Source organism: Dunckerocampus dactyliophorus, chromosome 4 (genome assembly GCF_027744805.1).
Source record: "Dunckerocampus dactyliophorus isolate RoL2022-P2 chromosome 4, RoL_Ddac_1.1, whole genome shotgun sequence".
NCBI classification, from domain to species: domain Eukaryota; kingdom Metazoa; phylum Chordata; class Actinopteri; order Syngnathiformes; family Syngnathidae; genus Dunckerocampus; species Dunckerocampus dactyliophorus.
In genome coordinates, this window is record NC_072822.1 from 32,773,208 (window position 1) to 32,800,950 (window position 27,743).

Consider the following 27,743-nt stretch of genomic DNA (forward strand, 5'->3'; position numbering starts at 1 on the left):
AAGGTTACTCGTCCTTACGGGTGGGGAGAACTTGCATGTATTGACACGGACCTTGGCAGCCATTTGACAGCAACCCCAGCACAAAGGAACATCTTCCACATTTCACTTGTGTGAATTCCCCTCCAATCTGGCAAGGAAAAACATTTACACCGAGGGCAGTCGTCGCTTTTGAGGGAGGCTTGACCCAACACAAAATGCAGCTGCATGTGTCTGGGAGATGTGCAATGACCTGGGAAGTGGCATCATGAAAGCAACTCTTTGATGAGTTGCCCAGTGAGCTTATCTATATCTGATTTGACTCTCATGTATTTATTAAATGCTCCATAATATAAAGGGATATTGTTGTGTATAGTGGTGTTACTCAGAGGTTGTGTGTTTGCATGTACGTACATCAATGGGGCAAGTTGGTACAGTATATGCACAGTTGGCCAGGCTGGTCCAAAAAAGCCCAGGGCAAAAATGTGTTTCGGCTGACCCCAACCCTTTTTAAAAGCTTTTGTGTGGTGCAGTTGCTGACTTCTCAGAGACACTTTCGCCACAAACGGAGCAACAATTGGGTTCTTACGTGTTTTAATGGAAAAGTGCACTTTTTTTGGAATGTTGCCCATCATCCACAATCCCTACATGAGGCATGAACACATATGTATCTTTTCTGTGCGTTGTAAAGATATAAAAACAGATCAAATGAGGCAGCTAATTAACACTAGAAGTCCCACAGCCCAACCATTTTGCTTTTCTAACTTTCATGCCTAAAGGACAGCCAAGTGGTAGGATCACTTTTGAACTAATATCTAACAGAGGTGTGAACAGCCCATCTTGTCATCATTGTTCTGTAAATGAGGTTATTACTCTCTACTCTCACGTCACTGACCCACCGCCACCTTGTCGCCGTCACGTGACCAGAAGTGAGCTTGACGACAAGCAAACATAATATCTGAATATTTCAATGGCCATGACTCCCCTTATTTGACATTCTCCTAGTATGATGTTTGTTATGCTCCATAATTCCACTTCTTGTAAGTCTAGGTGTTGGCAAGCTGATTTGTACGACTACTCTGCCCCGAGATTTCTACTACGCATGTGCGATATAGATCGGCCCTCCCCCACACACTCCCAAAAAACGTTTCGATTTCAACATAATCTTTTTTTTTCTTATATCCATGGTACAAGTGCAGACAAATGCATTTGCTAGCAAGATATGTTTGGATGGATGGTATTTCTCAGTTTGAAAAAAAAAAACTCCAGCTGAATACTCTTGAAACAAGATTCTTTACTTAGAAATCACTGCAATGAAACATACAAACGCACACATCTGTGCAGCATCTGGATAATGTGATAGAGAATAACAAATAGCATTGAGGCTACAAAAATCTCACGCGCCAAGATGGTGGCTTTCCTCGTTTGTGTTTTTCACCGCCGTTTCAGTGCTTCAACCCGCTACATCAGGGGCCTCAAACTCGCAACCCGTGGGCCATTTGCACCCCACTGCGTCATATTTTGCGGCCCACAAGGTCATCAGTGAACTCATAGTAGGCTTGTCACATAGACAAATGATCGCTAGACAGAACACAACCTACAATCGCAGTGCACACACGCAAAAGAAATGTCAGCAACATGTAACAGGTAAGTAAACACACACAGGGCAACTACTACTATGGGGAATAATAAACAACTCTAAACACATAACTGCAGCAACTTCATACAAACCAATGACCACAATGCATGCTGGGAGGTGGCATCACTCCAGATTAGGGTTGTGACAAAATATCTATACACTAAGTCCCCTGCTAACGAACATCCGACGTGCGAACACTCGTAGATACGAACACAAGCCGACTGCTGTATTTTTTTCAGGATTTTTTTCGAAAATTGCCATATTTTGTCACTTAAATTTTTTCGAAATACAAAGGCGCTATTTTTGTATTGCGCGCCATTCCGCCGCTACGAATGGCGGGTAGCAGCATCCCTCTCGCACGATCTTTCTCAGTTCGTCTGCACTTGTCGCTGATAACATCTCGGAGCACGCCGTTTGTACCCCATTCGATACTTTACGGAGACGTTTGTTATCCGTTATCATGGCTGATAAATGGAGTGCAAGTGCTAGCAGTAGTGGCAGGAAACGTCAAGCAATTTCTATGGAAACGAAGGTGGCCATCATCAGGAAGTTGGACGGTGGCGAGAAAATGGCTAATGTAGCGCGTGCTTATGGAGTGAATCGCTCAACCATAGGAACAATTTACAAAGGCAAGGTTCGAATTATGGAACATGTGAAGACTTCTGTACCAATGGCATCCACTAGCATTACAAAGAGGAGTCTAACGACGACGAACATTTGTCCTTTCTTCAATAATTCCTCCTCCTGCTCCACCACGACGACGTATGCTCGACCACTGCTCTTCAAAGGTAAATAACATTTATCATTACGTATTATTATATCACTTTTATTATTGTTTTCTTCATTAATTATCCTGGTTTAATATTAGTACTGCATCCAAACTCATATTTACATACATACACATATACTGTATATGTATACACGTACATGTAGTACCTGTATCATTGGTAATATTACCTTTTCCCCTACTTAAGAACAATTCGACTTAAGAACGGTCGTCTGGAACCAATTGTGTTGGTTAGTTGGGGACGTAGTGTATATCCAACTATCGCGATATTAAACCCTACTATAGATTATCCATAACTTTCACCGTGTATCATTTTATTATTATTATTACTACTACAATATAGCCGCGATAAACTTGTATCGCTGCTCCTTCTCATTGAGTCCAGTGAGCATTTGACATGTCATCTACGAGCTCTCCACGACAGCGGCAGAAAATTGGCCGGACACCAGAGAAGAAGAAGAAATGAAAGCAGAAGAAAAAAAAAAATCAAAAATGGCAAAGAATGGAAAGACACAGCAGCAGCGTTAAAATCATGTGTCTATTCACTAGTGGACTTGTGTAGCGTGGAAGAGACAACGCTGGACAAGGACTTTGCAGTATGGAAGAAATGTCCGACGAAAATACGATAGACATGCACAACCACCTCGTTTGTCACCACGCTTGCAGAGAAAACTGTGTCTTATAAGAGAAATGTTTCTATTGTGTGTGTGTTTAGTTGATGTTTTACATTGTTGTGTTGTTCAACCTTATCCTGTCATTCTGTCTCTTTCCGGTGAACACATCACTACTGCTGTACTACACGAAACATTTGTGATATGCTTCTATGTTAGAGTTGATCTACTTGAGTGAGATGTTGTGTTTTCTGAATGAGTTTAAAATTACTGTTTGTCAGACACCTAATCTAAAATCCTGTTTACACTTGTTGCACTAAAACGGTCTCATTCATTTTGCAGCATTGCTGCTTGTATTCTGTTTAAAATCTGTAAAATTCCAACCATTTTCTATACCGCTTGTCCTCATTAAGGTCATAGGTAAGCTGAAGCTTGTCCCAGCAGAATGCCACGAAATACAAGCTACGAAGTTTGTTTCTTCCCCCCACGAGATACTATCGTTATCGTGCACCGTGCATCGCATATTGTACCGTATCGTGAGATTCCCAGCCCTACTCGCAAAACGTCATGCAGCCCAGCCTCACTCAGACCATATATCCAGCGACCCCCAGGTAAACTGAGTTTGAGACCCCTGCTGTATATTATCTGAACATACTTGGCACTGCCACACCATCTCCTTCCTGCATTTGCCACATGTGTACTTGTAGCAGTCAACACAGCGCACAGTGGCGTGATTGTTCTTGCACCGACAGTTCACCTGGCACATTGCCCTTTTCCCTTGGCCAGGTGTGGGCGGTTGTTGCCGAAGAAGTGTGTCCTTATTCGCCTTCTTGGCTCCCAAATGTGGCTGAGCAAGCTCGCTTGCAAGCTCCACCAGGAAGTCCACCCGTCTCTCCTTCACCCCAGTGCATGCCTGGTAAAGCGCATGTGCATTCAGCGCCGCAATGTCAATCATGTTGTAAAACACAGCGACTGGCCATCGCCGCGTTCCTGAGCGCACACTGAACTCTCCCACCATTTGGTCCATCACATCCACACCGCACTTCTTGCTGTTGTAGTCGGTGACCGTGTTTGGCTTTTTTTTCCGAGTATCCCCAGTCTCAACCACGCTGTGCATGCTGCTGAGGACGCAGACGGTCTTCCTCCGTTTGGGCGCATAAACCGTCAGTGTGGCACCAGAGGTTGAAAACACCTGATGAATGAGATGAGATCAAACTTTTACACACAGCATGATGACACTCGAGCCCTTGATGCAAAACAAGAAAAGAAATCTGAGCAGTACATACAACAAATTATCTGCAACGTACCCGAGTGCTGAATTTATTGTGGTCCAAATTCTTTTTGGCTGATTCTGGAAGCTCCCGGCGCATCTTATTGACTGTCCCAAGGAGCGTGGTCTTCCGCATGAGCAGTCGTTGCGCAAGTGACAATGATGTGAAGAAGTCGTCTGTGGTAACGGTTCTTCCTTTGTCCATGAACGGTTCCATTAGCTTCATCACCACGTTGTCGGATAGTCTCTCCCCCGTGGGACGACTGGGGTCTTTGCCAAGATATGGGATGACATTGCACACATACTTGGATTTCAAGTCACATGCCACCCAGAACTTGATGCCAAACTTGTCAGGTTTCGTTGCAATGTACTGCAGGAAACAGCAGCGACTCTTTGTTGGAAAAAGTTGCTCATCAATGGTGATGTACCTGCCTGGGTTGTACGATGTGATGCAGTTGGAAACGAAGGACCCCCAAACATCAGAGACTGCAGCAAACCTGTCAGTCCCGACCCGTTCACTGCGCGTGTCCTTGTCATCGAAGCGTAGGTGTCGCATGATGTCTTGGAAGCGATTTCGGGCCATGATGGCGACGATCAATGGTTGTCCTAGTTTTGCCGACCAAGCGTCACGCAGCGATGGAAGTTTGATCACCCCCCGAAAGAGGAGGATGGCAATGAAGGCCATTAGTTCAGGGAGGGCCACGAACCAACTCTCATGCTGTGTCTGCCGTCCATGCTCAACAGTCCACTCCTGAATAGTTCGAAGCATGTCAAGAGTGACGAAACAGAGGAAACTCTGTAAGCGACTCGACACCCTTTTTCTGACCAAAGCAGTCAGCTCTCCATCTGCGGCGTAAGATTCAATTGGGCTGTGATGGAGAGGCCTTCCGACCTGTTCTTCACGCCACACTGTGCCGTCTTTTGCCTTCTCTGTTGGCCCAGTGTGTTTCTCCAGTCGACCTCTCTTTTCTGGTGGCGGCAAAGTCTCCTCATCTGTAGGGGGATCATATTTTTGAGATGTGAGCAATGAAAACCTCAACCGAGGTTAGAAAGGTTGAGAGACTTTGAGAAGGTTAGATATCATTTGAGTTATAGTTCCATAACATCTCAAGTATGCCTCCTCTGTAGTGATTTAGGATTGTTTTCATCTTTTCCTAAAACACTGCCATAATCAGCAAATGACAAATGGGATGTTTAGGAAAGCTTACCAGAAGAAATTTCAGAGTCTGAACTCGGCTGCAGGGCTATGTCTTCTCCATCGGAGTCGCAAGGGTTGACTTGGTTCAGGATCATGTCCAAAGCCTGCTGAGTGCTGTAGACTTTCGGCATCTTCGTTTCTTAGTTGATGGAGTCAGTGAACATGTGCTGTGAGCAAACTATTTATCCACCTCGGGTCGCTAGTTTAGTCACCGTTCACACAGACGCCCACCCTTCCACCACACCCATGCATGCACCCTCACCCTTCCACCACAGCTACAGTATGTATGCACCCTCACCCTTCCACTACACCCATGCATGTACCCTCACCGTTCTACCATACCACAACCAGTAGGCCTACTTTTACATTTTTCATCTATCTTTATATGTATATTTTGTTATACGCGTTCCAAAGATATAAAACTTGCTAAAAAGTGGCACCTAATTAATGCACGTAATGGGACGCGCCTATTCCGCATACAAAGCCTGCTATTAAAACTCCTCCAAAAACCTCCAAATACAGTATTTTGCTGTGCTTTGATCATTTTAAGCATTGCTGGAATTTCCTTCCTGGGTGCATTCATTTCACATAGCAACATAGAAAGGAATGCTACATGCGGCGTTAATGTTTCCAAACTCAAAAACCAAAACACAGCAGCAGTGGCGGCAGCTCCAATATGTAGCGTTACCTTTCGGTAGTGGCCTGACATGTTGTCAGGGAGTGTGCAGTAAAGCCAGCCGTCTGGTAGCTGGCCATTGTGGTATAGCGAGGTGTCACTACACCACTAACATAGTTATTATAGGTACGAGTGTTAATTGAAATAACAATAATGTCTCTATGGCTTGGTTAATATGCAGGTCATATTATGTAAATGTTGCATTGTTGCCGTTTTTTTTTACAAGGTTTTATAGGCATAAATAGGAATACTTGAGTCCCATGACGTGCATTCTTAGCTGCGCCTTTTACGTTAATTTTATATCTTTAAAACACACAAGAAAAAAAGACGTGTGTTCATGTCTCACATAAGGATTAAATAAAAAAAAAAAAAGTGCACTTTTCCTTTAATCTTTCAGGAGATAGGGTTTTTCTCCTGTTTGTCAGCATGTGCTGAGTCAAATGACACTTCAAAGAAAAGCTTTTACCACACACTGAGCAACTAAAGGGTCTTTCCTCCTGTGTGCGTCATCATGTGTCTAGTAACATCACATTTATAAGAAAATCTTTTCAAACACACTGTGCAGCTAAAGGGTTTTTCTCCTGTGTGTGTTAGCATGTGTCGAGTCAAATGACACCTGGAAGAAAAACTTTTAGCACAAACTGAGCAAATAAAGGATTTTTCTCCCGTGTGCATCAGCATGTGTCGAGTCAAGTACCACTTACTAGGAAAGGTTTTGGCACAAACAGAGCAACCAAACGGTTTTTCTCCTGTATGCATCAGCATGTGTCGGGTCAGATCACCTTTGTAAGAAAAGCTTTTTGTACACACTGAGCAACTAAAGGGGTTTTCTCCTGTGTGCATCAGCATGTGTCGAGTCAAACACCACTTATTAGAAAAGGTTTTAGCACAAACTGAGCAACCAAAGGGTTTTTCTCCTGTGTGCTTTCTCATGTGTGATACCACGTGTGACTTTTGAAAGTATCTTTGACCACAAACAGAACAACCAAAAGGTTTTTCTCCTGTGTGTGTCAGCATATGTTGACTCAAATGACACTTCAAAGAAAAGCGTTTAACACACATTGAGCACCTAAAGGGTTTTTCTCCTGTGTGCGTCAGCATGTGTCGAGTCAAATACCACTTGCTAGAAAGGGTTTTAGCACAAACTGAGCAACCAAAAGGTTTTTCTCCTGTGTGCTTTCTCATGTGTGATACCACATGTGACTTTCGAAAGAATCTTCGACCACAAACAGAACAACCAAAAGGTTTTTCTCCTGTGTGTGTCAGCATGTGTTGAGTCAAATGCCACTTCGAAGAGAAGCTTTTCACACAAAATGAGCAGGTAACTTGTTTTCTACCTGGGTCTTTTTTAGAGCGTTCAGAGTATTTGTTGTCAGCGTGAGGCCTCATATCACCTTCCCAGTTCGTATTGTTGCTCAAAGGTTCTTGGGCGTTGTCCCTGTCTTCATCCTCACTATCTGATAGTGGAGCTAAGAGGTTGTCTGCTTGTGATTCTCCACAGTGGTCTCCATCAGCTTCTGTTGTCATGTGTTGTGGTGAGCTGCTGCTTGGAGGTTCCGCCCCTCTTTTCTCCTCACTCGGACTATGATGAAGCTGTGAGGACTCCGGTGGTTTGTCTTCATGGTCTTCAGTCTTCACAGAGACACCAGTCAGTGGCAACTTGGGGGGATCAGCCTCCTCCGACCTTAGAAGATGCTGTCTCTCCTGAGTGACCCAGAGTTCCTCCTTTTCCTGTTTTACATGGGTGGCTGGCACTCCTCCTGCCTCCTGCTTCAAAGTAGAGATCCACCTCTGTGGCTGAGGGGGACGTTCTTCTTGACGACCAATCATCTGCTGGACATCTGAAGGACACAACCAACATGATGACTCAGGTGGTTTGTCTTCATGGTCTTCAGTCTTCATAGAGACACCAGTCAGTGGCAACTTGGTGAGCTCAGCCTCCTCCAGGCATAGAAGACCCTCTGCCTCCTGAGTGATCCTGAGTTCCTCCTCTTCCTCTTTAATGTGGGGGGACTGTGGATCCTCCTGCTTCAAAGTGGAGTCCCCCCCCTGCAACCGAGTGGGATGTTCTTCTTGATGATCAATCAGCTGCTGAGCATCTGCAGACACAAACAACACAAACACACTTTAACTCAGACATGACCCTTGAGATGTTACTCCTGGATACACACACACTTTCTTCTATGTACTGCATGTGTGTAGAGCTAGATGGACATTCATTTTGTGTCATTTTAGTATAGCTAGCTTGCAATGTAATGTAAACAATGGCGACATCCACATAAAAATAACATATTGTAACAATGTGGTGGTGTAACTGATGTTCTGAATTCTGGTGTTTGTGAATTATTGCTCATTCATAACATGATTCATCAACTTAAATATGTTATATATTGTTTGTAATTATGTTCTACATTGTTACATTTTTGAAAGTGTACTGTAAATTTGCAAAAAAAAACCCACATTATTAATTCATGGCACCAGCCATGACGAACCAGTTCGCAGCTCAGCTTTATTTCCGGAAGTGATGTCATAGGGGTCACACCTCTCAGCTAAAGTAGGGTAAACAAGCACTTCTCGAGGTGGATCGTCAACTTGGTTCAGTATATTTTTCATCTAAATAGTAGTCGTCCCAGATTGTCGTGTTGCTGCTGGATGTTCACAGCATCCGAGTGATACTGTAAGCTTGTCTTGCCCCCCCCCCAAGAGTAACATATTAAAAAGCTTTCAGCAAAGGGTATATTTTCCAATTCTTCATGAAATAATAGTTTAAGAAAGGGAAAAGTAGAAAAACATGCATTCTCCAGTAGAGTTCATGATGCGAAGCAAAGCCCTCAAACAATTAACTTTTTTCGAATTAACTACTCGCGATCAACATAATGGGCAACCCTGACCCACACCATCTTCGCAATCAACAATGTGGGCACGTAGTGATGTAATGGGCAGGCCTGGTCTGACTGATTACTGACTGATCATTTGAAACAACAAGCTTCAGATTAATGGGAAATAATGATTCGCTGCAGTCCTCGAGTCTTGATCATCGATGGGAACCAGGAATAACAAAAAAAAAAATTTTTTGATTCTCTGGGGCTCGTTCAAATGTTTAATTATGATTCCTTGTTTCAATGCCCAGTGCGCCGTCTGAAAGAAATAGCTGCAAACACCAACAAAGAAGAAGCGCCTCTGAAGAAAAAAAATAAATATCACATAAACAGGATACGTGTAAAGGTTATTAAAAATAAGGATTTTTTGTGAAAGTGTACTCCTGTGGAAAGAAACTTCATAACATTTTTCTTCAAGCTCAAAGCTTGGATGTTTATACACTGGTTGAAAATAGCCCTGTGAGAAATTCACAGTCAAGTTCATAGAAACGTCATATTAGGCCTGTCCCGGGCGGACTGCTCAATAGTGGCGGAAACTCATCACAAACGTTAACCCACCCCCTCCCAAATTTTCTCTTATGGAGCATGACAGACATTTCATCCTAAAATAATTCTGTCTAACGCCCTCATTTAAACCATGCAAAATGTTATGACCCTGCCTCTGATCTGGAGATCTGAATGGAGAATCGTTAGGGACCTCAATGTAAACGAGGAACCGAAATCGATCAAATTCAAACGATGCCAAACCGTATCAACCAGGGAGCGTTTTCATCAGCCCCGTGAGCTACAATCTCTCCTGGAAAGGTGTTAAAGCAAATAGCTACACCACCGGAGCCATTAGAACCATGGCTGAACAGGATTCTGTCTCTCCATCCAGAAAGAAGTGTCCACATCTGAAAAATAAGTTTCTTGTAAAAAAAAAAAATTACAATTACAGTCAAACCTGTCTATAGCGGCCACTGCAGGGAAATGGCAAGAGTGGCCACTATAGAGAGATTGGTGGACATTTTGAATTTGTGTGCACACATATTAACATTTATTCACGAAAAGACTGGAGCAAAACCAAGAGACGTAGGGGAAAACGCTCTGTTGACACATAAACAGGTAGGTAAATCTAGGTAACAGCTCCGGTGAGGAAACTAGTAATATCAATAACAGCAATGAACCAGTGCCGCACATTCGACGGCGCTGGCCTTTTATCTGCTACAAATGTTAATTGGCCGCAGCTGCGCGACCACCTGGCGTGAAGCGGCTGCCTCTTCCTCCCCGGACAATGCACGGCCCGCCAAATAAGAGCGCAGGACAGGGGACGCTCGCTCCTGTCCTGCAGAACGTCACAAATTTCCATCTTTGATTTTTTTAAAAACACGATTTTAAAAGCAAGAAATAATAATTTTAGTGAACGAGCCCGAGATATAAGTACAGGATACGTGTGAAGCAGTCATGAATGGGTGTGTGCGTGAACAATTGAGTGCGGAGGAGGTGCAAAGTTCATCAATGAAAAGGAGCAACACCATTGCTCCTTTCTTATTGAATGGGCTTCTAATCTCTAATTAGTCGGCAATTAAGTGATATTTTAGATGTTTTATTAGGGTGTTTTGGCCATTTTAGAATCTATTCACGGCATTGCAAAGTGGGAAGATTACTGTTTTGGCCGTCATTGAATCTTTTCAGGGCGGCATTGCAAAGTAAGAAGACGGCTTTTTTATGTACAACTAGGACTTCATTGCTTAAAAAACAAAACTTTTTCGTGCATGAAGCATCTGCTTGAGTCAGCATTTTGGCCGCTATATGCGGTCAGATATTGACCAAGGGATACAAAATGGCTGGCCGCTGGCTGCATTAGACACGTGACCGCTATAAACAGATTCAAGATTCAAGAGTTTTATTGTCATGTGCACATTAAAACAGCAGTTCTACTATGCAATGAAATTCTTATTCTGTTCATTCTCCCAAGAAAAGAAAGAAAACAAGAAGGCTGAATGAAAGATCATGATGAACCCTGACGATGTTCAAGAGTGTCTCTCTGTTGTAATGTAGTGTGTGAGTGCGTTGAATGTCCAAAATGAACAATAGAATAGCAAAAAATAGAAAAAAAAACGGGAGAGTGAGACAGAGATGTCTGCCACGGAGGGCGCCATCTTGCATCTTGCATACACAGGGTCTATAACACGTAAATTTTCTGCGGGGGATTTTTCAGTGGCCGCTATAGGCAGGTGGCAGTTATATACAGGTGGCTGCAAAGACAGGTTTGTACATGTTTGTCCTTTGAAATATAAGAGGACTTTATAACTTTATTTCACCATATGAGCTATTGTTTTGCTCTTCCAGTTTCTTCATTTGTCTTTCACATTCTTTGTTCTACTGACTTGAACTCTGCTGCCTTGTCAAGATAACAATGATGGCGGATCTTTGTTAAACTTGCTGAGCACGGTCGGCTAATTTCAATTAAAACAAACGCTCTTTCGGGGTTTAAGCCGAGGGTATAAGCCTCCAAAAATACATTGTTGGAAACTTGGACTCGCTCACCGTTATCTGCAGTTTGGGGCGTTTTCTCCGTTGATGATGTGCTGGGAGTTGGTGGCGCTGATTCTCCTCCGTCTTCTCTTTGACTGGACGTCGCCATCTTAGCATAGCAATGGTTGATCTTCTATCACGTCTTCAATGTTCACATCAGATAGCACTCCAATGCTCCAAACACAACTTCCGTTTCGTGGGCTTTACAAAAGACGAATCTCCGAGGTTGTTATTACTATATTTGCTGCGAATCTATGTAAATGTTTAATCGTACATTTTAAACGTCTGTCTGGAGCTCCGGAAAGTCACAGCCGATGAGCCCGCCGTCTTCTTTGTAGTCTTGTGTCTTCTTTTGGATGAATGGCGGGTTGCAGCCATGACAGTGAATGTGCATACCGCCACCTACTGTATCGGAGTATGTATAAGACGGACTCTATGCCTCACTTTAACTAAAAAACAACCTCCATTTTATCACAGTTGTGTGTGGCTCTCAAAGAACAGGAAAAGTTGTAAAATCTGAAGTATTTGAATCTGAAGTTTAAACTTGTAATATTTTGAGGAAAATAATGTCATTTTAGTAGCATAAATTTTAAATACTAAAGAAATTGTTTTTATTGTTTTAAAAGTTGGAATAAATTTAAATTATAAATAACCAACCAACAAATAACAACCGGCACAACATGAACCGAGAACGTTGCAAAACTGTTAATGTAATGGCAAAGTTGCTGAGAGCACTTAAAGTGAGTCTAAAACATCGAGCCTCCTTTAATTACCCGACCTATTTAGTACAATGTGACTATAGTACAAAAGTACAACATATTGTACTATTTGACATAAACCTAAATTTAATTTGATGCCTGTTTTACAGTAACATGAATACATGGGAAAATTAATTGTGCAATAATATTTTTTTGTTCCAAATAACACCATTAAGGAAATAGCAATTCAAATATTTTTGTTATGGAAATGTGTCCTGTATAAACAGTGTAAATTGAGAGTCCAGGGTTATGATAGCACAGGTGTATCCAACTTGCAGCACATTTAAAGCTACTTTGACAAAAGGAAAGGAGGGGTGAGCTATTTGTGTTTTATTTGACTGCCAACATTTAAATTGTAGTTTACTTCCAAAGCACATTTCCCCGGAGTTTGCTCATTTGTCATCAAATACAGGTTTCATGTTTGAAAAAAAAAATACCAAGAGGTGAAGCAAATATTCTTTGGTGAACTACTCAACATCAGCTGGTGAGCTGCTGCTCGCTTATGAGCTTCCTGTTGGAGACCCCTGTGATAGCACCACCGTCTTAACGCTGGACACACTACGTGTTTGTGTTGAACAAATACTATAGTGTGCCAATCTGACCCAAAAAGTCCAGGCTCAAATATTTGTCCCTGTCCACCCCATGGGAAAGAGCCTGACAGGCATTTTAAATGCATTCATTGCTACATGTGTCATTTCCTTCAACTCTTGACATTTTTAATGTAAAAGAAGGAAACACTTTCTTTAATACTGCTGCTCAGCTTTTCATTGATGTCTACACACCCGTACGATCTCTTCTAATCATTTACAACCATCATGTTTCATTCTGACATCATTATTCATCAATGCATTTCTATAGTTTTATTTTGCTTTTCAAGGTTTCCCTTCTGGTGTCATGTATTATTATTCACATAACCCAGGCTAATTATACAGTACTTTGACATGCTCTGCTGCCACAGATAAGACATATACCAATACATATTGTTGGAGGTGAAATTCTCCGCAACCTACTAAAGGTCAAAAGGCCCACTTTAGAAAATTAATTAAGCCAATATTACCTCCCCTTATGTGTTTGTTGGTCTCCAGTTATGAGAAGGAAAGAAGACTCACACACTGGTATTACATTTAGAAAATGTATTGAAAAATAAGTCAGACAGAATGATTTCACATTCTTTGGATATCCGGGCCAGCTGTCCCTCCTAATGTCCTCCTGTGGCTTCCTGACCAGAAGGAGCGAGAGCTGCGCCGCTTGCTAGTCCCCTCTGCCTTTTTATAGTTGTTTTCCTCAGACCATTGCCGCCAGTGTCTCCCCAGACAACTGTCTCCCAGATTCTTTGACCGAGCTTGTGTGACGCCAGCAGGTGAGAGTTGGAGCTTCCGCTGACTTGTTGACACTTTCCTTGCACAAACAGCACATACTTCTCCCGTCTGTCTCAAGGCCTAATTTGACGATGTTTTTGTTACCATATCTGGCTGCTAGTCCCGGCTGGCCTTCGCTGATTGTACACTATGTCTGAGCTTGCACTATTTCTGTTTGACCTTTGACATACTCAAACAGTTGTTCATCTACTCAGCTAATTGCTTAATAAAGCATTATTTCTATAAACTACTTGTACTCACTCACACAGTTATTAGATTCATCGATAAAACACTTATCATTTCAGTTTTCATGATATAAGCACTCAAATAAGTAATAAATGAACATCAATACAAGCAGTCTAAAATCTACTTGTTTTTTTAATTTTATTTTGTATTTGATTTATTTATTTTTTAATTAATAAATAAATAAATACAAATAAAAATAAAATCTACTTGTAATAAATATTTACTCACTCAGTTAACAAGTTAATAAAACAACATTATCCTACAATATTTGTAGGGTAGAAGATGAAAGTCAGAAAGACCATTTGAAGTCTTTTTAGTTCCAATAATATTTCGGCTGACCCCAAACCTTCTTGACAAGCTTTTGTGTGGTATAGTTACTCAATTCTCAGAGACGTATACGGAGCAACGAACAGGTTCTCCTGTGTGCATTCTCATCTTTTATGACAAACTGGGCGACTAAGAGGTTTTTCCCTTGTGTGTTCTCAGGTGTGACAGCATCTTTGACGTTTGAGATAACGTTTTAGTACAAACTGAGCAACTAAAGGGTTTTTCTCCTGTGTGCATTCTCACGTGTGACATCATTTGTGACTTCACCATGAATCTTTGACTACAAACAGAACAACCAAAAGGTTTTTCTCCTGTGTGCATTCTCACGTGTGACATCATTTGTGACTTTACCATGAATCTTTGACTACAAACAGAACAACCAAAAGGTTTTTCTCCTGTGTGCATTCTCACGTGTGACATCATTTGTGACTTCACCATGAATCTTTGACTACAAACAGAACAACCAAAAGGTTTTTCCCCTGTGTGTGTTGTCATATGTGATACCACTTGTGACTTTTGCATGAATCTTTGACCGCAAACACAACAACAACACAACAAACAATGCCGAAAAAGCGAGAGCTCAGAGAACGTATTTAGAGCGGTGTTTTACAAGCGTCACAGGAGTTTGAACCTTACATTTACTTGGTCCTTCAAGTCGGATCCCAAGACACCTGAGGAACCCAGTTGGAGAGTGGACGAGGCAGAAAGACCGTGGCCACGGCAGACCAGAACCTTTCATGGGCTGCCTTCTCGTCTCAACAACTGGAAGCCAAAGGTTGACGGGATACCAACAGGAGAGAAGACAACAACAGTCGGTCATTTATGTTTCATGTGCGTGTGCGTTAAGTCAGATTGAGTATTGTCTATAAAAATACTGTGTGAGATTTCCTGTAATCTATAAGTACGGGTACTGCAGTAAAGACAGTTGGAGTCTACAACCTAACGGGGAATACTGGTACCGAAAGGTAGGCAGTAAAGTAAAACCTTCAAGGATACTAGTCAATGTTGAAGTAAAAGGCAGATAGTGGCCCGGAAATGACTATCAAGGAGGACAGCGGAGTCCTATGCGCATCTAAATTGAAAGAACTCCGGACTGACATTGAAACTAAAAATAAACAGAGACTGACTAAAATGTGGACTGACGGGTATGACGACGTACCATTTTGGACTGTTTTAGCAGAAAGAAGACAGAGGAGAGAATAAAGGTAGAGGCGATAAAAAAGAAAGACTAAAGCAGGAAGTAGAAAAAGTTACTGTAAGAAAAAAAAGATGATGACAACGTGGTTATGTTAGCAGCCAACCAAGAAAAGGAAAGAAAGCCTGACGAGGTTTCCTCTCCTTCTCGACTTCCTTTCACAACTACCTGTGAAACCACCTCAATACGAGGAACCAAAGGGTGCACAAAAACCATCAGCACCCAGGACCAGAAGGGACCCATGTCTGTTTCATGGTCTAAACACTTGGGAGGAGTTTTCTCACCCAAGCCCCCACCTACAACTGCACCCGATGCAGACGTTTTTCCAATGATAGAAGTGCCAAACGCAAATGTGATAAAGGATAATGAACCAACCATTCTTGTGTAACGAACCTGGACACAAGATGCTATTAAAAAGGCACTATTGGGAATAAAATCAGCAAAAGAGGATGTCCAACAATTTATTACTGACATGGAAAATTTGAGGAGAACATATCACCTCAATGGCATGGAGGTCCAGCAAATGTGGATGGCTGCCTTAGGCACGGACTGGTGCTTGTGTAGGGGAAACTGGAGCCCTGTAGGACGCCATGACCAGCCCCTCCAACATGCCGACCCCGAATTAGACCGAAGGATTACACAATTGATAGATCGAGTGACTACTAAATTCAGGAAAAGAGCAAATTATGCGGCAATTGGGCAACGTAAACAAAAGACGGAGAAGCCTTTGATGACTACAGAGTGCGAATGGTTAATGTGTTCAAACAGAACAGTGGTCTTATGGAGGATGAGGATCCTACCAGACCTTATCAACAACAAGTTAAAAATGTCTTGCACTCCAATTCAAGTGCAGGAATCAAGAATTGGGTGGATAAACATTTCAGAAAATGCCGACTGCAAGTATGGCTGATTACATTACCCATGCACAACACGCTGAGAAAGTGATAAAAGGAAAAGACAAAATGCAAAAAATAGACACATTCTTAAGCAAAGATGGTCAAATTTACTTTCAAGGTGCAGGGGGATAAACCACTATACTACTCTAGCTATAACTGATTATAAGAAGCCATTCATTCAAACTGTAGACTGCAAAGACATTACATGACATCAGTGTTGTTACAAGAATATGGAGACAAAAAGAAACCAATTGCATATTACTTGTCTAAATTGGATGCAGTAACATGTGCAATGCTACATTGTGTAAGAGCAGTTATTGCTGCTTCCATGGCTGTGGAAGCAAGTGCTTCCATTGTATTGTTTCACCCACTACTACTGAAGGTACTGTACCTCATGGTGTCTCTACATTGTTGCTACAAAAAACATGACATTTTTGTCACCGGCACGACACTTGTCGTGTATGGCGACATTTTTGTCTCAACCTCATGTGACATTAGAGAGATGTACGATATTAAACCCAGCTACTCTCATACCGTTGCCAGATGACGGTGAGCATCATCATCAGCTGTGGTTGCCAGTAGAGGGTACAATTCACTTACTTTGGCATGGGCGCTAAAGCTGAGTCCACTGTCCTGGAAATAGCAATCTTAACAACAGGCACACAACAACATCCACAACCACGTAGGGGGTCCACTGGCCACACAGTCTCCTGAACCAGTCACTCTATGAACTGGTATCCACACCAGAGTGCTCCTTCATCCTGGTGTTCAGTGCCTTTAACCCAGAAATTGCGCGCGTCATCCATCCATCCATCCATTTTCTATACCGCTTCTTCCTCATTAGGGTCGCGGGGGCATGCTGGAGCCAAACCCAGCTGACTTCGAGCGACAGGCGGGGTACACCCTGGACTGGTCGCCAGCCAATCGCAGGCCTGTTTTTTTTTTTTAATCATATATTTTGTAATTATATTAGGGCTGTCAAATGACAAAATTTGAATCAAATGAATCATAGTTTACAAATTCAATCATTAATCATGATTAATCACCGTTTGCAACTATGTGATATATGCCATTTTTACTGTATTTTTTTAACAAAAAGATAAATGACAGGACACAATTTTATATATTTGCATCTATTAACAGCCACAAGAGGATACCAGCCAGTGTCTTTTTGTGCTGGTCCCAAGCCCGGATAAATACAGAGGGTTGTGTCAGGAAGGGCATCCGACGTAAAACTTTTGCCAAATCAAACATGCGAATCAAAACTATGACTTCCATACCGGATCGGTCGAGGCCCGGGTTAACAACGACCGCCATCGGTGCTGTTGACCTACAGGGTGCCGGTGGAAATTGGACTACTGTTGGTCGAAGAAGGAGAGGAGCAAAGTGTGTCCGTAGGAAGAGAGAGAAGAGGAACACCAAGAGTATGGGACTGAGACTACGACGTTGAATGTTGGAACTATGACAGGAAAAGGTAGAGAGTTGGTCGACATGATGCAGAGAAGGAAAGTAGACATACTTTGTGTCCAGGAGACCAGGTGGAAAGGTAGCAAGGCTAGAAGTTTAGGAGCAGGGTTCAAGTTGTTCTATCATGGTGTAGATAGGAAGAGAAACGGAGTAGGAGTTATCTTGAAGGAGGAGTTTGTTAGAAATGTCCTGGAGGTAAAAAGAGTGTCAGATAGAGTGATGAGTCTGAAGCTAGAAATCGAAGGTGTGATGTTCAATGTTGTTAGTGGGTATGCTCCACAGGTAGGATGTGAGCTGGAGGAGAAGGAGAAATTCTGTTTGGACCTGGATGAAATGATGTAGAGCATACCTAGAAGAGAGAGAGTTGTCATTGGTGCAGACTTCAATGGCATGTTGGTGCAGGAAACAGAGGTGATGAAGAGGCCAAGGGCAGGTTTGCTATCCAGGAGAGGAATGCAGAAGGACAGATGGTGGTTTGTAAAACGGATGGAAATGGCTATAGTGAATACTTTCTTCCAGAAGAGGCAGGAACATAGGGTGACCTATAAGAGTGGAGGTAGGAGCACACAGGTAGACTACATCTTGTGTAGCTGGTGTCATCTGAAGGACATCAGTGACTGTAAAGTAGTGGTAGGTGATAGTGTAGCCAAACGGCATAGGATGGTGGTGTGGAGGATGACTGTGGTGGTGAGGAAGATGAAGAGGACAAAGACAGAGCAGAGGACGAAATGGTGGAAGCTGAAAAAGGAAGTGTTGCATGACTTTTAGGAAGGAGTTAAGACAGGCTCTGAGTAGTCAGGAGATGCTTCCAGATGACTGGACAACTACAGCTAATGTGATCAGGGAGACAGGCAGGAGAGTACTTGGTGTGGCATCTGGAAGGAAAGTAGACAAGGAGACTTGAGGTTAGAGACAGATAAAGAGGTTAGCTAAGAAGAAGTGTGACACTGAGTACAGGGAGATGCAGCGTAAGGTGAAAGTAGAGGTAGCAAAGGCCAAACAAGGCGCTTATGATGACTTGTATGCTAGGTTGGATAGTAAGGAGGGAGAGACTGCTCTATGCAGGTTGGCAAGACAGAGAGACAGAGATGGGAAGGACGTGCAGCAGGTTAGGGTGATTAAGGATAGGGATGGAAGTCTATTGATAAGTGCCAGTAGTGTGATGGGAAGATGGAAAGAATACTTTGAAGAGCTGATGAACGTGGAAAATGAGAGAGAACAAAGACTAGAAGAGGTGACGTTTGTGGACCAGGAAGTAGCAAAGATTAGTCAGGATGAAGTGAGGAGGGCATTGAAGAGGATGAAGAGTGGAAAGGCTGTCGGTCCTGATGATATACCTGTAGAGGTTTGGAAGTGTCTAGGAGAGGCGGCAGTAGAGTTTCTGACTGGGTTGTTCAACAGGATCTTATATAATAAAAAGATGCCTGAGGAATGGAGGAGAAGTGTGCTGGTGCCCATTTTTAAGAACAAGGGAGATGAGCTGTGGCAACTACAGAGGAATAAAGCTGATGAGCCATACAATTAAGTTACGGGAAAGATTAGTTGAAGCTAGACTAAGGACAGAAGTGAGCATTTGTGAGCAGCAGTATGGTTTCATGCCAAAAAAGAGTATTACAGACGCATTATTTGCTTTGAGGATGTTGATAGAGAAGTACAGAGAAGGCCAGACGGAGCTGCATTGTGTTTTTGTAGATCAGGAGAAAGCTTATGACAGGGTGCCCAGAGAGGAACTGTGGTATTGTATGAGGAAGTCTGGAGTGGCAGAGAAGTATGTTAGAGTGGTACAGGACATGTATGAGGACTGTAAGACAGTAGTGAGGTGTGCTGTAGGTGTGACAGAGGAGTTCAAGGGGGAGGTGGGACTGCATCAGGGATCAGCTTTGAGCCCCTTCTTGTTCGCTATGGTGATGGACAGACTGACAGACGAGGTTAGACAGGAATCTCCATGGACTATGATGTTTGCAGATGACATTGTGATCTGCAGTGAGAGCAGAGAACAGGTGGAGGAGAAGCTAGAGAGGTGGAGGTTTGCCCTGGAAAGGAGAGGAATGAAGGTTAGCCGCAGTAAGACACACATGTGTGTGAATGAGAGGGACCCAAGTGGAAGAGTGAGGTTACAGGGAGAAGAGATCAAGAAGGTGGAGGATTTAAGTACTTAGGGTCAACAGTCCAGAGCAATGGAGAGTGTGGAAAAGAGGTGAAGAAGCGTGTACAGGCAGGATGGTACAGGTGGAGAAAAGTGTCAGGTGTGATGTGTGATAGAAGAGTTTCAGCTAAAATGAAAGGAAAGGTGTACAAAACTGTGGGTAGACCAGTGATGTTGTTTGGTCTAGAGACAGTGTCAATGAGGAAAAGACAGAAGAAAGAGCTGGAGGTAGCAGAGATGAAGATGCTGAGGTTTTCTCTGGGAGTGACCAGGAAGGATAGGATCAGAAATAAGTACATCAGAGGGACAGCACATGTTAGAGGTTTTGGAGATAAAGTCAGAGAGGCCAGACTGAGATGGTTTGGACATGTCCAGAGGAGAGATAGGGAATATATAGGTAGAAGGATGCTGAGTTTGGAACTGCCGGGCAGAAGGCCTAGAGGAAGACCAAAGAGGAGGTTTATGGATGTAGTGAAAGAGGACATGAAGGTAGTTGGTGTGAGAAAAGAGGATGCAGAAGACAGGGTTAGATGGAGGCAATTGATTCGCTGTGGTGACCCCTGAAGGGAAAAGCCGAAAGGAAAAGAAGAAGAGAACAGCTCTAAATGAACAGAAAATTTAAATCATGCTAAAAGATACTACACATGTCTGAAAATTGAAAACACCAGTCTCTTTAATAGTAGCATAACATTTGAAACGAACATTTGAGTCCGAGTGGGCCATGTTTCATAACTCCGTTGTTGAGGCGGCTGATCGGAGCTGTGGCTGTAAGGTGGTTGGTGCCTGGGTGGTGGTAATCCCAGAACCCGTTGGTGGACATCAGTGGTTAGGGATGCTGTCAAGCTGAAGAAGGAGTCCTATTAGGCCTTTCTGGCCCGTGGGACACCAGAGACAGCTGACAAATACTGGCAGGTCAAGCGGTTTGCGTCTCTGGCAGTCGCGAAGGCAAAAACTCAAGTATGGGAGGAGTTCGGAGAAGCCATGGAGAATGACTTCTAGACGGCTTCAAAGAGATTCTGGATCATCTGGATCAAATTCCTGGGTGTTCACCTTAACAACACACTGGACTCGTCCGTCAACACCCACGCCCTCTACAAGAAGGGCCAGAGTCGCCTCCACCTGCTGAGGAGACTGAGGTCCTTTGATGTGTGCAAGACTCTCTTACGGACCTTTTATGACTCTGTGGTGGCCTCAACCATCTTCTATGCTGTGGGCTGCTGGAGAGGGGGCAGTACGGACAGGGACAGAAGCAGGATCAATAGACTGATGAGGAGAGCAAGCTCTGGCCTGGACGGTCCTCTGGACTCCGTGGAGGAAGTGGGGAAGAGAAGGATGTTCTACAACACCTGCACCACTTGAACCATGTGTCACTATGTATTCTTTACTTGCATATCTTGCTTGCTGCTGTAACAAGTGAATTTCCCTGCTGTGGGATTAATAAAGTACTATACATCACCATGCGTCATCTCAGGAGAGGCAGCACCGTGTATGGTGGGGATGGTGGGCTGCAGCCCTCGACTCGACATATTTGTGGATCTGTGGAAGGAATACTTTGAAGACCTCCTCAATCCCACCGACACATCTCTCCTGTCTCTGGGACTAAGAATACCGAGGTGGTCAAAAAGCTCGTCGGTGGCAGGGCGCCGGGGGTGGATGACTTCCTTAAGTATGCTGTGGACGTTAACAGAACTCTGCGGCACCTCGAGGATGGTGGACATCAGGGGCGGTGTCTCTGGATTGGCAGACTGGGGTGGAGGTCCTGCTTTTTAGGAAGCGGAACCGGAGGGTGTGTTCCAACTATCGTGGGATCACACTTCTCAGCCTTTCTGCTCAGGTCTATTCAGGGGTTCTGGAGAGGTGGGATCTAGGCTTCAGGAGGAGTGTGGTTTTTGTTAGGGTTGTGGGACTGGGATCAGCGCTATACTTTCGACAGGGTCCTTGAGGGTGCATGGGAGCTTGCCCAACCAGTCTACATGTGTTTTGTAGACTTGCAAAAGGTATTCGACCATGTTCTTCTAAGAATTCTGTGGGGAGTACTCTGGGAGTATGGGGAATCGGACCACATAATTCAGACTGTTGGTTCCCTGTATGACCGGTGTCAGAGTTTGGTTCGCATTGCCGGCAATAGGTCGGGCCTGCTTCCAGTGAGGGTTGGATTCCGCCAAGGCTGCCATTTGTCACAGTTCCTGTTCATTACTGTTATGAACAGAATTTCTAGGCACAGTCAAGGCAGTGTCTGCGTCTGCAGTGATGCAGATTCTGCATAGGTCTGTTGTGGTGAAGAGGGAGCTGAGCTGAAAGGCAAAGCTCTCAATTTACCGATCGGTGTACGTTCCTAACCTCACCTATAGTCATGAGCTTTGGGTACTGACGGAAAGGACAAGGTTGCGGGTACAAGTGGCCGAAATGTGTTTTTTTCCATAGGGTGACTGGGTTCTCCCTGAGAGAACCCTTTAGTAGAACCCGGCTCCTCCGCATAGAGAAGAACTAGATGAGGGGCTTGGCCATCCGGTCAGGATCGGTGGAAGGAATACTTTTTGAAAATGTCTCTCAACTGGCCTTGCACCGCCTCAGGATCTGCCGGGAGGAGCTGGATAAAGGAGCTGGGGAGAGGGCAGTCTGGGCTTCCCTGCCCCAGCGACCTGACCTCGGATAAGTGAAAGAAGAATGGATGGATGGATGGATGGATGGATATTTTGGAAAAAGGCTGAACGTACAATATAATTAAGGTTTTATGTTACTTGTTCACAGTGTTAACATTCAGGCTTTTTTTCTTTACACATTGCTTTTAGCTCTGTTTTTCCCCATTTTGCTGGGGTTTTCTTTTGTTTAATTTTATTTCTGCCATATGCCCAATGTGCCGCAGCCCAATAAAAAAGGAGCTGCGGGCCGCCAATGTCCCCTCGACTAAATGTAGAATGAAGAAACATGTTCTACTAAAAACTGTGCATTGTTTCGTAACTGTTTCGCATCCATGCAATGACTGCTTATGAAAGTACGAGTTACTGATGGATTTGCATTTTATATAAAAAAAAGGTGGACTTGTGTTGCTTTTGTTCCTCAAAGCATTCAACTTGTCAATGTTGTGCACTGCCAGTGTCACTGCTACTAATATACTACAACAGCAACAACGATGGTGGAAAACATTAATGCAGCTAATTAGCTCCAACGACGTCACAGCCTGCGTCCAGACTCTCACACGTTCTACCGGCTTGAGTTGTGGCCAGTGAAAAGGGGAGTAATCTCGCCCACTGATTGAGCCTCAAAGAAGCACCTCTACACATATAGGGTCCTTTTTACACTTATTGTACCTCCATAGAATGTGTGCTTTGTTTTTTGTGTCAATGAATAAAAGTGACAGACAGAAACGGAAACGAATGTACTTTAGCTAGCTTGTCCAATGAGATGTCAACCTCTGCTCACATCGCTACAAATCATAAATTCTAATGCCTGTGCTTGTGGTTAATAAAGACATGGTCGCAATGCAATTGCAATCGCTTTATTAACAAGCGGCAAAGCATGTAAACACACTCATACGGCCTGAGTCGCACTATCATGTTCTGGTAACTTACAGCTCCACTCGCGCAAGCTGACGAGTAGGAGATGCCTTTTCAATTTTTCCCGAAAGGTGGCCACTTCAGGGAGGGGCTGGTTCGTGACAAAATACCACCATGAATGAGGAGTCCGCTGGGGAAATATTTCCCCATACAAACGTTGACAGCATTTCATTCACAATGTGTCAATTTCCATGAGATTCTGCATTCGACAGTAGATTTATTTTACACTGAAATCATAAGACTCGGGAGTTTGCATGTTCTCCCCGTGCATGTGTGGGTTTTCTCCGGGTACTCCGGTTTCCTCCCACATTCCAAAAACATGCATGTTAGGTTAATTGGTGACTCTAAATTGTCCATAGGTATGAATGTGAGTGTGAATGGCGACCAGCCCAGGGTGTAACCCGGCTCAGCCCAAAGTAAGCTGAGATAGGCTCCAGCATACCCCCACGACCCTAATGAGGAGAAGCGGTATAGAAAATGGGTAGGTGGATCATAACACTCTATTCAACACTTCAAACCTTATCAGCCAACTGAAACGTCAGCATCGCTGTGACATCACTGTGTTCCTTTTGCCGCGACGTTTGAGAAATGTTTACAAGAGACGGCCCGAGGGCTAAAGCAATCTGTGATTTCAACATGGATACGATGGCGCCGGACGACCAGCCCTTAACCATCATTTAAGATACCGGCTTTTGTCGGCTAGTAAACCCCTTGGAGCCACGCTTTGTACTTCTGAGCGGCGCTATTTTTTTGTTTTGTTTATAGTAATGATGTAGTAGTAATAGTAATGATGTCATAATACTTGGTTAGGACAAATCTACAGGTACAGTTTGTCAAATCCACCTTTGTTTGAGTCGTTCTTACCCCCAAGTGTGCAGAAACTACAGTTTAATCTAAATTTCAGAAAAAAAGATATCAAAATATTATTGGACAAACAGAAAGTTATCTGCATCGGCTTAAAAAAATATCGTGCATCTCTAGGACACGACCAACATGATTAAAACCTCCGGATTCATGGTGTGCCCAGTCTTGGACGCGCTGCGCCGCACTTCCTCTAACCAGTCAAAATCAGGTAAGTAAAACAATTAATTACGTCTGTCTTGTGCCAACATTGAGGCAGCAAAGACATTATACTATTTATGTCTTCATGAAAGAACTGAAGCTGTACCTCCAAGCAATATCTTCTGTTAATGACAAGGAAAGCCATCAAGACTTTAAATCTGTGCTCCCACTTCAATATCCTTAATTCAATTTAATTTTCATTGCTCATGTCCCCTGGTGTATCTCACTTTAATTACTATTATCTTTTTTATTTATTTATTTATCACTTTTCTGTTGCATTTTTATTTCCTTAATCTCGATCTTTATATGACTTATTGTGTGTTGTTGTTATCCAATTGTTATTTGTTAATGCCCATGTCTTGACCTTATGTTATTGTAAATTGTAAGGCATTAATAAAGTTGAATGGAAAAAAGACATTATACTCGTGCTAATACGGTGGGTCAGTTTAAAAATCCAGAGCGTATTTCTTTTAACAATATATTTTAAGCCTTTAACATCCAACCATCCTTTTACTATATGAGCTGTGACCCTTGTCTTTACATAAGCGGTTGTTTTGCTCTTCCAGCTTTTTCATGTGTCTTTCACATTCTTTGTTCTACTCTGACTTGAACTCCGCTGCCTTCGTTAAGCAAACAATCATGGCGCCTCTTTAATATACTCAGCAAGGTAGGCTAACTTCACATCAACTCTCTTTTCGGGGTTCAAACAGGCTCGAAAAAGACTTTACTAGAAACTTCAACTCGCTCACCGTTATCTGCAGTTTGGGGCTTTTTCTCCATTGACGATTTGCTAGGAGTTGGTGGCGCTGATTCTCTTCCGCCTTCTCTTTGACTGGACGTCGCCATCTTAGTATAGCAGTCGTTCATCTTCTATCACGTCTTCAATCTTCACTTGAGATAGCACTCCAATGTTACAAACCCAACTTCCGTTTAGTCAGCTGTAGAAAATATGAATCTCTGAGGTTATTATTACTATATTTGTCCTGGACATATATAACTGTTTAATAAAACCGCCTAGCGTTTTTTTAAATTTACAGGAACCCTACCGGAAACACTATAGCTTCAGCACAACGCAAGAGACTTCTTCTTCTTCTTTTAGTTTAATGGCGGGTTGCAACCATGACTTTAAAAGGTGCATACCGCCACTTACTGTACCAGCGTATGTAACATGGGCCATATACAGTATCTTACTTTATGCTAACTTAGATGAGGAGACTACTTATACTACTAATAATAATAATCCTAATCATACTTATCATAAAATATTCTAATAATTATCTATATTCTATTATATCTATCTATTTATCATTCTATCTATATCTATCACTGCCCTCTGTATATCTCTTACCCCCTCCCGAACTGTTCCTAAGATACCCTCAATGCTCCACTCCCTTCCCATCTTCTTAATTCTTTTCCTGAACTTCCCTATATCTCTTGCAGTGTAGTAATATGTGTTCTACGTTCTCTATACTTTTGCACTCCATACATACTTTTGATTTACATTTCCCTATCAAAAACATCTTGTCATTGTCACATGTAACATCATTGACTGTCACACTAACACTTGGAAAAGCCAAGCCAATGAGTGTAACATCACATCCCATTATTTGCTGAAGGTTCTTAATCTCAAATGGCATTTTCATCAAAACACTAGTGTATGTAAACAATTTCAATTTGGTTGACTGGTGTCCTGACTTGTGGTGGTTTTTTTGGCACGCAGAGTTCTGAAATACAAAATCAGACATGAATGAAATTATCTCTAAGAAACATAAGCACTTAAAGTACATATACTTGTATGGGCAACATACTGTCTGAAACGATGAAATGTAGCAAATGACCTAAGGCAACAACATAAAAAAAATAAAAATGTCATAGTCATTACAAGATACAATGCATAACAAGTCCATTTCAGTGTTCACAAAGTATTTGTTATGATAAGGATCTACGTAATATCAAAGTTAAATGCTAGCATACCTTTAGAAGATGATCAGGGAAGTCAAATATGGTTGGAACTGCATTTTGTCGAAATCTAACAGTCTGGCTGGTCCTGTCCAAGTTCTCCTCAGTGAAATGACTTGAACAGAGTTGCGATCTGGCTGCAGGAATCCACCTGTCTCTCCGCATATTTACTACCCATTGCTTTAGAAGTTGAGCATTGCAGTGTGGAAATCTAAAGGAGAATAAGGGCTCATTTACAACTACTTAGATGAAAAGATGCTTACAGATTTAAAGTATCTTTTTTTAAAACAATTTTTATTATACTAAGTCCTCAACTAACGAACACAATTGGTTCCAGACGACCGTTCTTAAGTCTAATTGTTCTTAAGTAGGGTAAAAGGTAATATTACCAATGATATACTGTAGGTACTACATGTATGTGTATACATATACAGTATATGTGTATGTATGTAAATATGAGTTTGGATGCAGTAGTAATATTAAACCAGGATAATTAATGAAGAAAACAACAATAAAAGTGATATAATAATACATAATGATAAATGTTATTTACCTTTGAAGAGGAGTGCTCAAGCATACGTTGTTGTGGTGGAGGAGGAGGAGATATTGAAAAAAAGGACAAATCGTCATTGTCGTTAGACTCTTCTAAAAGAGGTAGTGTTCTGTGGATGGTGTAGAATTAAGCAGGCCTATTAACTCTTCATAAACTTTAATCACACGCTCTGTCCGGGTTGTATGATACAGCTAACAATGTAGCTTTCTTCTCTACCGCTGTTCTTCTTGTACCGCTGCTGGTCCCATTAGGAGTGTCACAGTGCCCTCTGCTGGTCAAGCATGTAGCAGTTTAAATATGGACTATATAAGGCAAAACACATGAAAATATAGACTAGTCGGCTTTGTTCGTATCTTCGAAAGTTCGCACGTCGGATGTTCGTTAGTAGGGGACTGAGTGTATTTATAAGCATTTACCTACCTGTGAAATGTAAGTCCCTTGTCGCGATTTTCACGAGTATCACGATTTGTGCAATATTAATTGCAAAAATCTTGTGCTATTAAGCAGCACAAGACGGCATCTCGAACTCCTCTTAGTTCTGAGGCTTTCTTGTTTTGGGTGAAACAACATAGCGACTTCTATATTTCCGGTGGCTTCAGGCCTCCAATGCGCAGCAAGCGATCTGGGCCATTCCAGTTAAAACTTGTCCAAAGTCACTCTCTTTTA

At 42.7% G+C, this 27,743-nt stretch overlaps 1 protein-coding gene across 2 annotated transcripts; it reads right to left on the reverse strand.

Moving 5' to 3' along the window:
* Nucleotides 1-617: 617 nt before the first annotated feature.
* Nucleotides 618-25,750, reverse strand: LOC129180496 (uncharacterized). Of its 2 annotated transcripts, XM_054775030.1 has the most exons (6): nucleotides 25,315-25,750; nucleotides 14,879-15,004; nucleotides 7,495-8,256; nucleotides 5,492-5,620; nucleotides 4,321-5,276; nucleotides 618-4,205 (listed from the first exon to the last, which is right to left on the reverse strand). In XM_054775030.1, the coding sequence occupies exons 1-6, from the start codon at nucleotides 25,430-25,432 to the stop codon at nucleotides 3,594-3,596; spliced, it is 2,703 nt and encodes a 900-aa protein (XP_054631005.1). In that variant the 5' UTR covers nucleotides 25,433-25,750; the 3' UTR covers nucleotides 618-3,593. The 2 variants fall into 2 exon arrangements, with proteins under 2 accessions (XP_054631005.1, XP_054631006.1); XM_054775031.1 differs by lacking the exon at nucleotides 14,879-15,004.
* Nucleotides 25,751-27,743: the final 1,993 nt, after the last annotated feature.